A 15,785-nucleotide genomic window follows, 5' to 3' on the forward strand; every position below is an offset into this window, starting at 1 on the left:
GCCATGTCATCGACGATGCTTTACAGCTTCAAAGAAACGAATGCGCACGATGCCAGAAGAGGCCATGTTCAGTGAGCCGTAATCCCACCAGGCTCTAGCACGGTGCCAAAAATTGCCGAAAAACTAGCGCGGGCATGGGTGTGAAAGCACTGAGCGCATGGGCGCATGGCAGCTGTCGTTTTCTCACGCTGAAGCCACCTTAACGCTGGGGGCCGACCAGCCACAATGGGCTTGCGCATAGCAATTTCCGAGCCGAGCCGGAATAGAGCGGATGAGCGCCGTTCCACACAACAGCTGCTATCGCATATGTACGCGGGTCACAGCCTGGGCCAGTCACGTGCACGTTGACATGTGGTATTGGGGAACATCCCCTCTCACACAAGGTACCCAAACAGCTACAATACTTCCTCAACTCAGCAATCTCTGCTGACCTTGGTCCAGGTCCTCACGGCCTGAGGCGCAATAAGCCAACCAGTCATCAGCGCCGTCACAACTCGCAATGCGCCGCCACTACCTCCTCCCTGTCCACCCCACCCCACCCCCATTTCTACACACCTGCCCACACCGCTGTATTCCACCGCTCTGTATCAGACGCGTCACACGCCCACACGTCGGTTCCCACGCACTTCGGTGGCCACGCACGCCGGATCCCGCACCCCCCTTCAACGCGGCCACCGCAGCCACCGCGGCCATTTGGGCCGCCACCAAGCCCCCTCACCACCACCACCACCGCCACCGCCCTCCTGCCCCTGCCCCTCCCCTGCCGCGCCGGCGCCAGCCGCCGCAATGCCCGCCGCGGCGGCGGCCGCCGCCGCCGCATACCCCGCGCCCGGCAGCGCCCCCGCCGCTGCAACCCCCGCTCCCGCCTCCTCCCGCTGCCGCTTCGCGCCACGCCCAGCAACCCCAGCACCCGCACCCGCACCGCCGCCAGCTCCGAAGCTGGGCACCTGCTGCAGGCCCCCCGAGGGCAGGTGGCCGCTGGGGCCGCTGCCTGCAAGCCGGAAGCTGCCAGAGCCGTAGCCGGGCAGTGGCCAGGTACCGGCGGCCAGCGCGGCATCCTTGCGAGCCCGGTAGTCGGCGTAGCGCAGGACCTGTGCGTGTGTTAGGGGGGGGAGGTGTTAGCGGTTCATGGAACAACGGGAGTGATTAGAGCACAAGAGGGGGAGCATGGCGTGTGGGTTTGGGGATTGGGTGAGCCGGCGTGGGGTTGGGGCGTGGGGTTTGGGGTTACGGGTTAGGTTGTGACGGGATCGGGATTGCTGCGCAGGACTTGTCATGAACTGGTGCCGCCAGCCTTTAAGACCCATGGAGCACAACGTTAGGCAAACATGACAGAGGGTGCCCGAGAGCCGTGAGGTCGCAATCCCCCTGCTGCTCCACGACGCCTCGGCCCACATCCCATAAGTATTATCGCTTGCAACTAACGCCTCTGCCTGCACTCCCTCGTTTTCGTTGGTTTTGGTTTAGTTTGGGCTGGTATTTACAACCCCCCACCGGCACCAGCCACCCCCCACCCGCTATGCTGCCGCGGGCACGCACCTCGTTGGCGATGCGCCGGTTCTCCTGCGCCTCCAGCGCGCCGCCCGCCACCGCCGCCGCCGCCTCGGGGCTGCCCACCTCGATCAGCGCGTGGTTGCCGGGCAGGAAGGTGATGCGCACCTGGGGGTTGCATGGTTAAAACATTAGGAACAGGATACAAGCAGGGGGGTTACATTCATGATAAATTAAAAAGTAACAGGATAAGTTAAGAAGTAGCAGGGGGGAGGGGGCGTGTTGGGTGTGTTTAAGGCAAAGAGGGGAGTCCAGTCATGACTAGGTACAGTAGTTGGGAGGGGAACACAGCTTTGGGATGCGTGTGTGCGCTGGCGTGTCATTGCGTGTGCGGAAACGTGCGGCGGCATGATAAGCTTCTAGCGGATTGCGAAGCGTTCTGAAGGAGTTCCACGACCCTGCCCCCGCCTTCTTGGTGGCATGCACCTTGATGCAGATGACGCACACGGACACACACCCACACATCTTCCCCGCCCCCACTCCCATATCCCACACAGCCCACACATCCCGCAAAACCCCCCACCTTGCCCACGCCCGCCTCCTCGCAGGCGCGGTGGATGTCGTTGGCCCTCACGCCGTAGCACAGCTGTCCCAGGTAGAACACCAGCGGCCGCTCCGGTACCGGCTGGGTGGTGGCGGCGGGGTCGCGCGGGTCAAAGGGGCGCAGCAGCGCGTACGGCAGGTCGGAGCGTGTCACGTTGAGGCGCCACACGTACGGCGCCACGGTCTGGTACGGCAGCGGCGGCACGCCCTCCTGGCGGGCGGGGGGGGGGGGGTTGCAAGGATTGGTACAGAGAAGGGTAGCGAGGTAGACAGCAGGTGTGGTGTTGTGCGTACCGATGACGGGGCGGGGGGGGGGGGGTTCGGGGGTTTCGGAGCGGGGGGTTGGGGTTTGGGGTTTTGGTGAGCACACACAGCGGTGCAGGGTATGCGACACGGCAGCATGTCAGCATGTGCGGTGTTGCGGCTCACCTGCGCCTCCGCCGCCTCGCCCTGCCCCACCACCGCCTCCAGCGCCGCAAACACCGCGCCGGTCATGTAGGCGTCGTAGCTGCGTATGTGTGTGTGTGTGGGGGGGGGGGGAGGGTTACATTCATGATTAATCAAGAAGTGGGGGGGGGAGGGTTGCAAGGATTGGTACAGCGAAGTAGGGGGGGCAGATGGTAATGTGTGAGAAGGAGGGAGGCGGGGTGTAGAGAGAGGGCGCGTGGGTCCAAGAGTGGGGTTTAGAGCGAGAGAGCCGTCAATGGCGAGGCCGAGCTCCAATTCCACAACTGCATGCGTTCGGACACACACGTGCCCAATGGGCATGCCATAGAGCCGACCAAAGGACCAACACCGCGGGGTGCCGCAACCTCGCGCCCGACACACCCCAATGGCCCCTGGATACACCAAGAAGAGAACAGCACCAGCTGCACCCGGTGCTGAGCAGCGCCCTCCCATCCGGCTCCACTATGTTGGCTTTGGTTTTAATTTACGGGAATTTGGACCGGGACCTGTACGGTAACCCGCCCTCCCTGTCGCCCCTGCCCTCTCCTCTTGGCGCCCCCTCCCCCTCTTTCTGTCACCCGCAACTCCCCCGCCCCCCCCCAAAAGCGTGCTCACCCCGCCTCGTGTGCTAGCTTGCCGGCGGCCACGTCCACATACTTCTCAAAGCCCGGCGCGTGCGCGATGGCCACATTGGCCGGCAGCGGCGGAGGCGCGGGGGCGTCGGGTGAGGGCGGAGCGGTCGGCTGCGGCGTGATGGCTGTGCAGGGGGGGGGAGAGGGGGTTGCAAGGATTGGTACAGAGAAGTGTAGCAAAGTAGACAGCAGGTGTGGTGGAGGGACAAGGTCAAGGTCAAGGAGGAGGACGGGTTTGTTGGCGTTTGTACGGTCGACATGCGGCAACGGCATTGGATTGGCTGCCATCATCTTGGCCAGCGCGTGACTGTGCCTGCAATCCTGCATGGACCCGTGTGACACCTGGTGTGACTCCCACACAGCCCACACAGCCCAGCCACGTCAGCAGACCCCCCCCCCCCCCAGCGCCGCCACCAGCCTGCATTACTCCCCCAGTGCCCCTTTGCCTGCCCCTCCTCCTCCGCGCTCATGTTTCATCCCCCCTTCCCAACGTGCCTGTTGTCTACACCTACGTTTGCAACTTCGCTCCTTCTTAACTATCCATGAACGTAATCTCCCCTCCCCTCCCCTGGCCCCTCGGACCCGGCCCCCCCCCCTTTCTGGTGATGATGGGACTTCGTCATCGGGCCTGGGCACACAACCCCCCCCCCCTCGGCCCCCATCCCATACGTATTATCGCTTGCAGCTAACGCCTCTACCCGTGCTCCGCTCGTTTTAGCTCGGTTTGCTCTAATTTGGGCTGGTATTTACATCCCCTCCTCCTCTCCCCCTCCCCTTCCGCCGGCTCACCCTGCCCGGGCGGCTGCGGCGCCAGGCTCCTGAACATGACCCCCAGGCTGGTGTCCGACCCAAGGGCCGGCAGCTGGCGGCAGATGTGCTTGGTGTCGTACAGGCCGCCGCGGAACTGGCCCGACACCACGCCCTGGGGGTTTGCGGGGGTTGGGTGGGTGGGTGGGTGCGAGGTGGCGGAGTAGAGGGAGGTGGAGGAGACGGAGCATTGGAGCCATGCAGACGGAGCGAATCGGCAGCGTTCCCTTCCCTTGTGCTCTCACACATGTAGCCCCGCCCCGCCCCACCCTGCAGCCCGCATCCTCTACACCCCCCACTCGTTCAACTTGGCGTGGTTCAGTTTGGGCTTGAAATTACAACCCACCCAACCCCTTCCCACCCTTCCCCCGCCTGCCCACCTTGAAGCCCTCCCAGGTGGCCGGCAGGCGGCCCTCCCCGAACTGCGCCACGCCGTACGCCACGTCGAACATGCAGTTGTGGCCCACGCCCGGCCGCCCGCATTCGCGCAGAGCCTCCCACACCGCCGCGAAGCCGGCGGCGGCGGCGATCTGGGTGGGGCGGGGGGGTGTTACGGTACATTCATGATTAATTAAGAAGTGAAGTCGTTGGGGGGGGCGCGGGGGGGAGGCGTGGTGTGTGATGAGGGGGAGGCGGGAGCAGGCTGAGTTGGCGGGACAGGAACAGTCAGTGCCTCTGTCAGTTCAAAGAGTGGACAGTTGAAGTGGTGGACGCCAAGAAGCCAGCAAGAACCGTAAGTGGTATGCGCACCACAAGTCACCAGCCGCAATGCGGCACCGCCCTGTTCACAACCTGCTTTCGCCACCCCCACCCCACCCCACCCCACCCCACCACCACCACCACCACCCCACCACCACCCCATTCCGCACCTGCTGCCTCTTCTCCTCCCGCTCCTGCGCCTCCAGCGCCGCCGCCACCTCCGCACTGCGGCAGGGCACCAGGCGGATGGTGGTCCAGGCGCCCGGCTCCGAAACCTGCGGGTGGGTGGGTACAGGCAGGCAGGCAGGCAGGTAGGTAGGCAGACAGGCAGACAGGCAGGTAGGTAGGAGGGGGTAGGGGAGTTAGGTTGAGAAAGGGGTTGGGGTTGGGAGATGGGGATGGAGACCGCGCGCGCGCCAGAGCACAAGTGTCTGGCAGCAACGGAGTTGAACATGCAGTACAATACAGTACAGTACAGTGCGGTACGGCACGTACCAAGCTACGGTTGATGTGTGACCCCATCCACTCACCCACCCCGCAAGCGACTGCCCTCCCTGCCTCCGCAAATAGGCCCCTGTCGTGTCACTTAGTTGCCTACAGGAACAAGACCCAACTGGCCAGGAAACAACCCCCGCCCATCATCACCCCTCCCGAAACCGCGCCCCCACCTTCTTGACGTAGAAGCCCGGGTGCCAGTCGGGGGCGCCGCCAGGGGGGCCGCCGAAGCTCTCGGGCCGGGCCAGCGCCTGGTACGCCTGTGTGTGTATGTGTTGGGGGGTGGGGGGGGGAGGGTTGCGTACGTGTGTGTTCAGGAGTGAGGGGTAGCCGTTCACGGGGAACGGAGTGATTAAACCACGAGTATGAAGTGCCGTGAGGGTTGGGTGGGCGGAGTTGGGGGTGGGGGGAGTTGAGTTGGGTGTGGGTGTGTCTGCGAACTGGGTGGGTGGTGTTGGTCAGACCAACACGCATACCCCTGAGGTCGACCACCCACGCCCATCTACTACAACCTACTGCCCTCGGTCGTATGCCCACAAGCTTTCTGGTATACTCCCTGCCGCTCCAATCCCTATCCGACCCCCACCCCAACCCCAGCCCACCCCAGCCCACCCCAGCCCACCCCACGCCACCACCACCCCACCCCATCCCACGCCACCACCACCCCACCCCACCCCATACCCCATAAGTATTATCGCTTGCAACGAACGCCTCTGCTTGTGCTCCGCTTGTTTTCGTTTGGTTTAGTTTGGGCTGGTATTCACAACCCCCACCCACCAGCAGTCTCAGGTAGCGGCTGACGGGCGGCAGGTCCAGGGGCGCGGCGGCGCCGGCGGCCAGCCACTGCCGCACCGTGGCCAGCAGGTTCTGGAGGGAGAGGGAGAGGGCGCGGGGGAGAGAGATGGGAGGTGGCAGGGAGACGGGAGGGGGTTGCAGGCATGGAAAGTCAGATGAAGGCAATGTCGTAACAGCGCAGCGTTGCACAAGAGGTGGCAGGTGGCAGGGAGAGGAGGAGGGGGGTGACGGGCTGGGCGGGGCAAGCGGGGCGTGGCGCAGGGGCGAGCAAGCGGGGCGGGCAAGCAGGAGCGGGTAGCGTGGCACCGTGTGTTTGACACAACCCCTGACACGTCCCAAAACCCCTGCTGCACCCCTCCTCTCCCAAACCCCTACTCCATCACAAACCCTCACATGCACCCTCTGCCTCTCCCACTCCCGCTCACCTCCACAAAGGCGATGTCCTCGGGCTTGCTCAGCACCACGTCAGCCCGCCCGCCGCCGCCCTCGCCGCCGCCCCGGTCGCTGTCCACCTGCGTACCGTACGTGTGTGCGCACACGTGTGCACTCAGTGCTAAAAGAGCATTTGGAAGAATACGTGCAAAGAGTGAACTTGGTGTTGTGTATGCGCTCACGTGTGCACTCAGTGTTGTGCGTACGCGTGCGGCAGCGCGTGGGACCCTGTGGGATCATGTCAGGCACATTGAGTAGGCGGAACGGCGCCGAACTTCTGTACCGCCTGCCGTCGTGCACCGTGCCGTGCGCCACACCGCCCCACGCGCCGCCGTACACCGCGCCACGTGCCGCCGTACACGCCCCGCGCGCCGCCGTACACCGCGCTACCACGCGCCGCCGTACCCACCTGGCGCAGCAGCTCGTCTCGCTGCCGTACCGGCATGAAGGGCACGCCGTCGTAGATGCAGCGGTTGAAGTCAAAGCCCTGAGACATGAGGGGGTGGGTGCAGGAAGTAGGGAAGCGAGGGTTGCCTTGACGCATGCAGAAACACACGCTCCTCTCATAGGAAAAGGCCACGCATGCTATTATACTTCATGAGTGGGATGCCAAGGCCGACGGCTTCCAACTCGAGGCGGGCCAGCGAGCGGCTGCCGACATTGCTGACCTGCTGCCTGCGGCCTCTGGCCCACCTGAGACGCCAGGAAGGCCAGCGAGCCCGCGTCGCACGTGAAGCGCCGCGCCGACGAGTTGGCGGCGGCGGCACCCTGAGCAGCAGGCGGCAGGAGGCGGCAGGAGGCGGAGCAGGAGGAGCAGGAGCTTGGTTGCTTGCTAGAGGCGCGCACGCAGACAGGACAAAGGCCCGGTTACCACAGCATTTTACCCCCCCCCCCCGGGTGCCACACGCACACTCCACTAGTTCCAAATCTTCCGCTGCGCCGCCTGAAGCCCCAGCCCCAGCCCCAGCCCAAGGCCCAGCCCCAGCTCCTGCTCTGCTTTGCTCGCGCGCTAGCCCCCTCCCATGTTCTGCACGTCCCGGGAGGGCACATGGGGACGTACCCCTTCTCCTGCACGTCCCCATGTGCCCTCCCCTCTCCCCTTGCAACTGTCGCCTTTGCCTGTGCTCCTCTAGTTTGGCTTGTTTGGTTTAGTTCGGGCAGGTATCTGCATAAACCCCCCGCTCACCCCCTCGGGCGGCCTGGGGAAGAGGTAGAAGTTGAAGGTGGCGGCGGCGTAGCGGCGCTCGCCGGCGGGGCCGTCGGGGCGCAGCCGCTTGAAGCAGGACAGCCCGAACTGGTTGATCACGTAGGCGTGCGCGGAGGCGGCGGTGCGGTTGTACCTGCGTGGGTGAGGTGCGCACGTGCGGGGTGAGGCTGGGTGATGGTGAGGATGGTGAGGGTGGGTGAGGATCGGTGAGGATGTTTGGTGTGGTGCGCGGTGGGGGTGCGTTGGGGTGCGTTGGGGTGCGGGTCAGGATGCGGTCAGCACTGGCACTTGGCGCCGGTCGTCACCACAGCCTTGATGCATAAGAGCTCTGGCGGCCAGTCCGGGCTACCAGAACGTGTCCATCAACCACTCCCCAACCACATCCCAACCGCCTCAACCTCCACATCTCAACCGCCACCCGCCTGTCCTGCATGTCGTCCAGGTAGTTCTCGTTGTGTCCGTCCAGGAACAGGCCCGTCATCTCGCAGTCGAAGGCGAAGAAGTCGCAGGCGGACAGGTAGCGCCGCACCGCCGGCAGCATGGCCTGAGGAACAGAGGGAGGGGCGGCAGGGGTGAGGTGGGGTGAGGTGAGGTGGGGTTGGTTGAGGGCACGATTGCGTGCCGCGACCTAGGCTCGCACGGCGCCGTGGGCTGCATTCTTTCCAGTGAGACTGTGATCAAGCATCGCTGGGAGGGGCCGCGGCCACGTTTTCTTCAACTTGACCGGGCAAGTGTGGGGACTCACGTCAAAGTTGTGGCGCGTCACATCCACCGACGGAGCCGCCTTGTCGTCCGCCGCCGCCACCACCGCAGAGGTGCTGGCGCCGCTACCGTTGGCGGCGCCGCTGCCGTTGGCGGCTGCAGCGGCCTCCGCCACCACCTGCTTCAGATCCTGAGTGAACGGGTCAACCTCCTGCACCATGTTGCCGTTGGCGTCCGTTGGCGGTTGGGGAGTCGTCGTCGGCCAACCGCTAACCGTTGGTGGTAGTTGGATCCGCTGGAGGGCGGGCTGCTCCGACCCGCTGTCCTCACTGTTTGGCAGGACGAAGGCAGGAGGCGGATTGTGTCAGGTTAAGGAACGTTTGTGGGCGGTAGCTGAGAGTCACAGCATTAACAGCGACAGTTTCTTGCTTGTTCGTGCGGGTGCAGGCTTCAAGCACTCGACCATCCCACGCAGCCATCAATATGCCGTGCCGCCAAGTCATGCTCATAACCAAACAAAATCGTCTCCACAAGCGCAACACCTGCAAGCCTCTGACCCTGCACCCGCGTACCCCTCATCCCCGCACCTCATCCCCCCGAGCCATACCTGGTGCTAGTAGTGCCACTCTCGGTGCCGCTAACGGCGACGGTCGACCAGTACCAAGCCTCTAGCTGCTGCTGCGGCAGCGGGTAATCGTAGGCGTCGTAGGCCGGCTCCCGGCTGCTACTGCCGCTGCTGCTGAAGCTGCGAGGGCGCTGAGCGCGGCACACAAGCTCGGAACCGCGGCTGCTGCGGTGGCTACAGTCGCCGCTGCTCGCGGCGACGCTGGTGAGGGCGCTGCTTGCGCCGCGGCCGGTGCTGAGAGCGCTGGCTGGGTAGGCCCGGACGGCCGGCGCAACCGCTCGGCTGGCGGGAAAGCGCGGAGTTTGACGGAGGAAGACTGTGGCGGCGCCGGGACTGAGCCGCGGCGATACGTGCCGACGCTCTAGCACGTGAAGAGGTGCTGTTGGCGGAAGGTGCGTATGGTTCAGTCGTCTGAGGGTCAAGTATCCGCAAGACAAGTCTACACCAAACATGAAGGACGTGGCGCCCCGAGAGTCACGAAGTCCTGTCTGTAAAGCCCGTTCGTCAAGTTTCCCCAGTAATTTACATGTCATGCGCGGTGCGCTGGGATTCAGGAAAAGATTTGGCGGCAATCGCGTAGGCTTGCATGGGAGCATGGTGGGCCCTTCCGCAAAACAAAAGCGCTAACACCCCAATTGCTGTATCTTACATTGCAATACTAATACTGTCTTTATCTCGGAATTCTTATTGCTCAACACTTCAGTCTCAGGAGGCAACAGCTTCGAGCCCCTGTTTTTCGGCCTTTGCCTAGTGCTTTACATCAATCACTAGTAAAAAATGTCGATGGTAGCTGGAAAGATGGATGCAGTGTCTGTAAACAGGGTCTGGGAGGAGCACGTCAAAAAGGAGGCAAAGACACTGAAGCTAAACGACCAATTCTGCATCACAGACCCCCGTAAAAGTGAGTCGACACGGCCACCGTCTTGGGCCACGAGCCATGCAAATGTGTCTCGTCTCGTCGCATCGACCCCTCAGCCGCACCGCTAACCCCGCTCCCGCTTGCGCTGCAGTGGACGTTCTACCGGAGAAGCCCAACCGGACCGTGCCCACGCAAAACCCGGACGCGTCCACCATCGCTGCTGCCACGCAAACGCTACATAACCTCGCTGCGGCTAAGGCAAGTCGGCAACCCATGTGCTCGCCCCCCGCCCGCAGGCCGCCCAGGCCCCATGGCCCACCGCGCAAACCCGGCGCTCACGTGTCTCGGGTGGCGCCCGTTCGCCCGCTCAGCTACGGCCCACAACACCGCCTGTTTGCATCTGCGCCTGCTGTACGGCTTTCTGGGCTTGCGTGCCTCCCAGGCCCCATGGCGGGACAGGGTGCGCCCCGAAGTGGCCTGCGAAGCCATAAACACAGCGCGCACGGTGCCGTGCGGTTCCTCTCCCTTAGTACGGCAGCCCAGCCATGGCCCCCTAAGAACGCCCCCCGAGCCCCATGGCAGGAGGGGGTGTGCCCCCGAGTGACCCACGTGCCGGACGCATTTGACTCCATTGCGATGCCCATACACACACGCCCTTCTCCCTCCCTACCTCTCGCACACACTTCCCACAGGACGTGGACAAGCTGCCTGTGGACCGCTACGCGCTGCCGGTGACCGGCAACATGGAGTACGGCTTCTTCCATCGCGTGCAGAACGTGAGTGGGGTCTGAAGTGTTGTTCTGTCTGGTTTGGTCTGGTTAGGAGAGTTGGGGGAGGAACGGAGGGGAGGAAAGGAGGGGGAGGAGGGGGAGGGAAAGGAGAGGGAGGGGGGAGGAAGAGGGAAAGCAGGGGAAGGACCGACGGAAGAGGGGTAGGGGGAGGAGCTCGAGGAGGAGAAGGGAGGGTATTTTGGAGTGTTGGTGAAGCTCTGGATGATGTAGGCAGGGGATGTGTAGGGTCGACGAGGCTGTGTTGCTACGTCAGCAGCACTGCCGGACCTGCATCACCTGCTGCCCACCCGCAACCTGACGTGGCGCTTTCCCTGTCCCCCGCCACACAACGCAGCAAAACACCAACCCCATGTTTGACCACAAGCACAATGTGTGCGACGTCACGGAGTACGCACAGGTGAGGCCGTGGCGGCAGCGGGGCTGGACTGGGGGCGTGGCGGGGGCCGGGGCTATTAGGCTGGCGGTGCGGCGGCGGCCGCTGCGCTGGGCTGACCCGTGGGTGGGCGGCATGGTGGCGGTTGTGTTTGTGTGTGGATGGCGTGGCTCAGGACCAGGACCAGGGCTTGGGTGGTGTGGGAGGCGGGTGGTGGACTGGGCCGTACGACCTCTGCGCGCGCACGTGCGTGTAGGCAAACGCGTGTATGCAAACGCGTGTTGTGTGTGGGCAACCGAACAAGCGACGCGCGCGGGAGGGGGAGGCAGAAGGCCGCAGGTCCTTGCCCTTAACCTTCAGGTCATAAGGCTGACCGCTTTGTTGTAAGTGGTGTGCAATCGTGGTATGTTCACGCGCCTGTGCCCCCTTGCCTCACCACCTGCGGTACACAGGAATATGTCAAGAGCAACGGAGGCGTGGGGCCTTACACGACAAAGCTGAACCACTGAGCCACGCGCCAGGCGGCTGTGTGGGGCACGCGGATGTGGGTGCAGATGTGGATGCAGCGGAAGCTGGGGAATGGGGACTGACTCGTGACTTCTGATTTTGGATTTTGGCTTCTGACTTTGACTTGGACTTCTGACATTGCATTATTGATTGGCATGCACAGCGGCCGCGAAGCCTTGCCGTAGTGGCGAGGCGGGTGCGTGCTGGGAAGGATGGAGGACGGGCGGGGGTTGCCGCGGAGGCATCCGCCGCGCGCGTCGTTTTGAATGGCTCGTGGCGGGAGGTGTGACGGGTGGCGTGACTTCCTTTCATCATGTGTACCAGGCCGCATGCTTCCTGTGCGGCGTGTAGGCTTGACTAGTCAGCGCAGGAGCAGGCAGGTGTGTAAGTTTATATTCTTCGTGTGCAGGAGCCTGAAGGGCAGGCACAGCGTTTGCTAGATGCAGCAGCTTATTTGCGGGGCGGTGGTTGCTGTCATGGCGGGGCCGGGTGTGTGTAGGAGGTGGGTGGCATTGTAGAGCAGGGCAGGGACAGAAGCTGGCAGGTAGGAGTCCAGCACACGGCGGTGGCGTACTACCAAAACGTGTTGGGTGTGCGGCAACCGGTGTGCAGCCGGGGCTTGGAGTTGGAGCTCGTGGCCCAGCATATGCTCGGGGTTCCTTGTCCTTTGGACACCCAGGTGAACGAGTGTCAGGCAGTGCTCAAGACATGGGACTGTAGTACGCTTGTAACAAGCAAGGCAGGCAAATGTAGAAGCCATCAGGGGGAGATGGGGAACGGCGTGTGCTGCCGCAGTGCTGCACTACAGACCGAAGCCTAATCGACAAACGCCGACATAGCCAGCAACACACTGTCCGTCAGTCCGTGTTTGAGGCCGACAGGCCGTGAGGGGCAGAGGACAGGGGCAGAGGGCACTTGCCGTTGTCTCTGATGAGGGCTGTCTCACAATAAATCTCATTTACTGTACAGCTGTACTGTGTTCTTGAGGCCTTGTGCCTTTTGGGTCTGGGCGCTGGCCGGATGTGTCCGTTGGCCACTTCGGCACACCCGCGTGCCCGCCTCCGCGCGGCTGTGCTGCTAGCCCTCGGCACTGCTAGCGCGTGTGGCAGGGGCCGCGGACCGTACCGTATGCACAGCGTTCAAGTACCTCGCATGTTTGTTACACGTCAGGTGCCCACACCCCTTACACCACGTTAACTACGTTGCACCACGCCAACCTGCCCCTTACCGCATCCATAGCACCCTTAGTAAGGGCACCACGTGCAGGGGGCGCCTTGCCCAACTGCGGCAGGCGCCCGCACCCCTTGCGCACTGGCCAGTGGCCACAACGTCCTTCTCATCATATGCGCTATGCAGGACAGCCGGGTTGCACCCTGTCTGCCCGTCCTGCACCCATCCGCGGCATTACTGCCGTGTTTAGCTCCAAAGACGAAGCCGTAAAATTGTCAGCGCTCAAAGCAAGCATAAGAATCCTAGGTCAAGCCCAGTCCCTCAAACCAAAATTCATAGACCGTCAAGCCGCGCCATGTGCCACAGCCACGAAATACAGAAGCCAAAATGCGGTACACGTCATCGTGGTGACACGAAGACGAACACACCCACTCGCGACAGACAGACACATTGTACCTAGCCTCCGGCCACACACGCTCTACCTCCCAGCACAGCCTTCTTGATTGTCGGCCGGCACACACACACACACACACACACACACACACACACACACACACACACACACACATATTACTCTACCCGCGTTACCTCGGGCACTAAACCTGCTACACACGCTTCCATTCGACGCATGACATACACTCAGTGACTCGACGCTGCAACGTGTAACTCACGCCCAGGATTTCACAACCGCGCATCCTCAGCTTCCAGCGCTTTTGCGCCGTGGCATTTATTCGAGGTATTATTTGGCAAGCCCGCCTCCGTCCACGCTTCCAGCCTGCCCGGCTCCTGTGCGCTTCTGCGCTCAAGGAGACCGTCATTGTTCATCCCCGGCTTTCGGGGCAAAAAGCATGAATCAACCATCACTCGGGACGGCCTGGTTCCTGTACTCTTGTGCAAAACCCCAAACAAGTCATACAAAAGGCATCAAAGGACGCGCCACTGCGAATCTTGCAGCTCACAAACATTCGGGACTGTATCCATTTGTACGAAGTAGCTAGCTTGGGGGTAGTATTCCAAGCACGCGGCAGCATCTGCTGCGGCGCACGCCGGTTTCCACTCCTCCACGGCCACCTGAACGCCGCGCAAACACTGGACCAGAAGACAGTACCATATGTGCGTTTGTATCCAGTAAGGCGAATCAATACCAAAATCACAACAAACGCTGCCCGCGCATTCGCCGTTGTTCTGCACCGAGCCGTGACACGAGCGACCAGCTCTCGCATCGCCGCAAAAGCCGCAAGCGCCATTCCATCGCTGATCAACGCTCCGCTCTAGTTATGTAACACGATCCTGTCCAACAGTTTTTTCCTTCAGAATTTCAGATCCAAGCCGCATCCGACTTGTCCTGCAGGCGGCCTGCGCCAGCCAGGCCGCGGCCGCGGCTGCCGCGCCGCCGGCCGCTGCCGCCGCCGCCCACAGCCACGGCGAGGTGCTCCTCCGCCCGCTGCAGCCGCAACGCATCCAGGTCGTCGCCACTCAAGCTGGGCGCGCCGTGGCTGGCCGACGGCGCGACCGCCTCCTGCTGCTGCGCGGCCGACTCCGCCGCCTCTGTCGGTGAGGACACAGCCGACACGTCCGCCGCAACCACAATGACCGGGGCCGCCGCACCCTCGCCGGCAACGCCGGCAACACACAGCGCCGGCAACGGCGTCTCGAGCGGCTGCTCTACGGACGCCGAGGCGACCACGAAGCGGCAGGTCACCTGCGAGACAGCCGAGGAGGCGATGGCGCCGGGGCCAGCGCCGCTGCTGCCGCCGATGGCGCCGGTGGCTGCGCGCTGCTGCTCCAGCAGCTCCTGCACGCGGCGCTTGGTGGCGGCCTTGGCGGCCTGCATGGCCTCGCTGCAGGACACCGCGATGGCGGGCGACAGGTTGCGCGTGACGTTGTTGCGGAAGCGCGTCAGCGCGCGCACGTTGACCGGCGCCGTTGCTGTTGATGACGAGGAGCGCGGCAGCACGCCGTTGGCGCAGCCGAGCATGAGGTACGTGGAAGCGTCCTGCAGCCGGGCCTGGACCTCTGCCCGGGGGGTTTTGACCAGGTCAACGAAGTCGAGGCCGCTGGACTCCTCGGCGGATGGGCCGGGAAGCAAAGAGGGGACCCAGCTGGTGGGCTCCTTGACCGCCATGAAGTGCGGCTGGCGGCGCGGGCTTAGCGAGACGATGTTGTTGGCGGGCCGCTCCAGCGAGCGCAGGACAGCTGCGAGCGAGAAGGGAGGGCGGGAGCAACAGATGAAAGGGCGAGTCAGAGGGCGAGTTTGACTCACGGTGGGAGGCGTCGGAGTGTGAGGACGCCCAGTAGTGCGAGGACCGTTACCTCAGAATGTCCTCGTTTCCGCACTGGCATCCCGCAAGATAAAATGCGGTATTTAGTGCTTCAGTCCCGGCCATCGAGCGCGCCCAGTGGCGCTCCTCTCCGACACCTGGGTAGCTACCGCTCAAATCGGACAACCCGCGCCTCGCCACATTCCTCACCTTCATCCGCGACTTCGTAGGACACAGACGCCACTGCAGATACTCGGCAAGTCACCGCTGCCCGCGGTGGCGCGCAGCGGGCATGGGCCGCGAGCAAATTGAGAGGCCGTCTCCCGCTGCTGGAGCTAAGCAGAGCTGCCCGCTTCTGGCAAGGTAGTAGCACAGATGTCATGTTTCGCAGCTGGTGGCTCAAAACGTGAAGTGAAAAACGGCGCTTCACTACTGCGTGATTGTGCGACTGCTTATACTTAGCTTCGAGGATATGTGGTTATGAGTTCCTTATCACTTTGTGTAGAGCAAACTGTTTATGGAGCAGGAGAAGCGCTGTCTAGGAGAAGCGATTGCGAATCGGCCTCACTCGATTTGCCTTCTCGCCGGAAGCCGGCCCGGTGCCGCTGTCATGTGCGCTGGATAGAGGTCATCATTTTGAATCATCCACACAGCAGATGAGGTATGTTCCCTTGTTCGCGCTGGCTTCGGAGCAACCGTCGCCTCAGGGCACTCACTGCTCTACGCAGTCCCGGCACCCAGTCACGTTGATAGCGTATACTGCGGACAATGCATCGCGCCTGGCGAGAGGAAAAGCGACCAACGGCTGGTGACAGGGTGTACCGCCCCTGACACATCCCCGTCCGCGTCCTCCATCCGCGTCCTTGGTCGGCCTCCCCGAAACTCGCCA

General features: G+C 63.2%; 3 protein-coding genes across 3 annotated transcripts; 1 reads left to right on the forward strand and 2 right to left on the reverse strand.

The window, feature by feature from the left end:
• Positions 1–8: 8 nt before the first annotated feature.
• On the reverse strand, positions 9–9,482 carry CHLRE_02g095071v5 (uncharacterized protein). The gene is made up of 17 exons (XM_043059542.1): positions 8,918–9,482; positions 8,354–8,639; positions 8,031–8,152; positions 7,588–7,741; positions 7,095–7,169; positions 6,811–6,888; positions 6,395–6,481; positions 5,952–6,041; positions 5,348–5,434; positions 4,850–4,954; positions 4,361–4,510; positions 3,963–4,095; positions 3,157–3,298; positions 2,524–2,602; positions 2,075–2,305; positions 1,540–1,659; positions 9–1,091 (listed from the first exon to the last, which is right to left on the reverse strand). The coding sequence occupies exons 1-17, from the start codon at positions 9,385–9,387 to the stop codon at positions 663–665; spliced, it is 2,838 nt and encodes a 945-aa protein (XP_042927174.1). The 5' UTR covers positions 9,388–9,482; the 3' UTR covers positions 9–662.
• Positions 9,483–9,593: 111 nt separating this feature from the next.
• CHLRE_02g095072v5 (uncharacterized protein) lies at positions 9,594–12,208 on the forward strand. Its single transcript, XM_001702102.2, has 5 exons — positions 9,594–9,836; positions 9,946–10,052; positions 10,487–10,570; positions 10,920–10,982; positions 11,411–12,208. Exons 1-5 carry the CDS (start codon positions 9,713–9,715, stop codon positions 11,465–11,467), a joined length of 435 nt encoding a protein of 144 aa, XP_001702154.1. The 5' UTR covers positions 9,594–9,712; the 3' UTR covers positions 11,468–12,208.
• A 404-nt stretch (positions 12,209–12,612) lies between these two features.
• CHLRE_02g095073v5 (uncharacterized protein) lies at positions 12,613–15,392 on the reverse strand. Its single transcript, XM_043059543.1, has 2 exons — positions 15,107–15,392; positions 12,613–14,831 (listed from the first exon to the last, which is right to left on the reverse strand). The coding sequence occupies exons 1-2, from the start codon at positions 15,276–15,278 to the stop codon at positions 13,954–13,956; spliced, it is 1,050 nt and encodes a 349-aa protein (XP_042927175.1). The 5' UTR covers positions 15,279–15,392; the 3' UTR covers positions 12,613–13,953.
• Positions 15,393–15,785: the final 393 nt, after the last annotated feature.

The sequence above is a fragment of the Chlamydomonas reinhardtii genome, chromosome 2 (assembly GCF_000002595.2).
Source record: "Chlamydomonas reinhardtii strain CC-503 cw92 mt+ chromosome 2, whole genome shotgun sequence".
Lineage (NCBI taxonomy): Eukaryota > Viridiplantae > Chlorophyta > Chlorophyceae > Chlamydomonadales > Chlamydomonadaceae > Chlamydomonas > Chlamydomonas reinhardtii.

Bases quoted from the DNA above. Each gene is read 5' to 3' on its own strand.
- CHLRE_02g095073v5 (XM_043059543.1), bottom strand. From the start codon at position 15,278: ATGACATCTGTGCTACTACCTTGCCAGAAGCGGGCAGCTCTGCTTAGC. The intron at 14,832-15,106 runs GTGAGGAATGTG...TCTCGCTCGCAG, and splicing joins CTACGAAGTCGCGGATGAAG to CTGTCCTGCGCTCGCTGGAG.
- CHLRE_02g095072v5 (XM_001702102.2), top strand. From the start codon at position 9,713: ATGTCGATGGTAGCTGGAAAGATGGATGCAGTGTCTGTAAACAGGGTC. The intron at 10,053-10,486 runs GCAAGTCGGCAA...CACTTCCCACAG, and splicing joins ATAACCTCGCTGCGGCTAAG to GACGTGGACAAGCTGCCTGT. The intron at 10,571-10,919 runs GTGAGTGGGGTC...CACACAACGCAG, and splicing joins TCTTCCATCGCGTGCAGAAC to CAAAACACCAACCCCATGTT.
- CHLRE_02g095071v5 (XM_043059542.1), bottom strand. From the start codon at position 9,387: ATGTTTGGTGTAGACTTGTCTTGCGGATACTTGACCCTCAGACGACTG. The intron at 7,742-8,030 runs GCGGGTGGCGGT...TCACCCACGCAG, and splicing joins CTGGACGACATGCAGGACAG to GTACAACCGCACCGCCGCCT. The intron at 1,660-2,074 runs GTGGGGGGTTTT...TGCAACCCCCAG, and splicing joins AGGAGGCGGGCGTGGGCAAG to GTGCGCATCACCTTCCTGCC.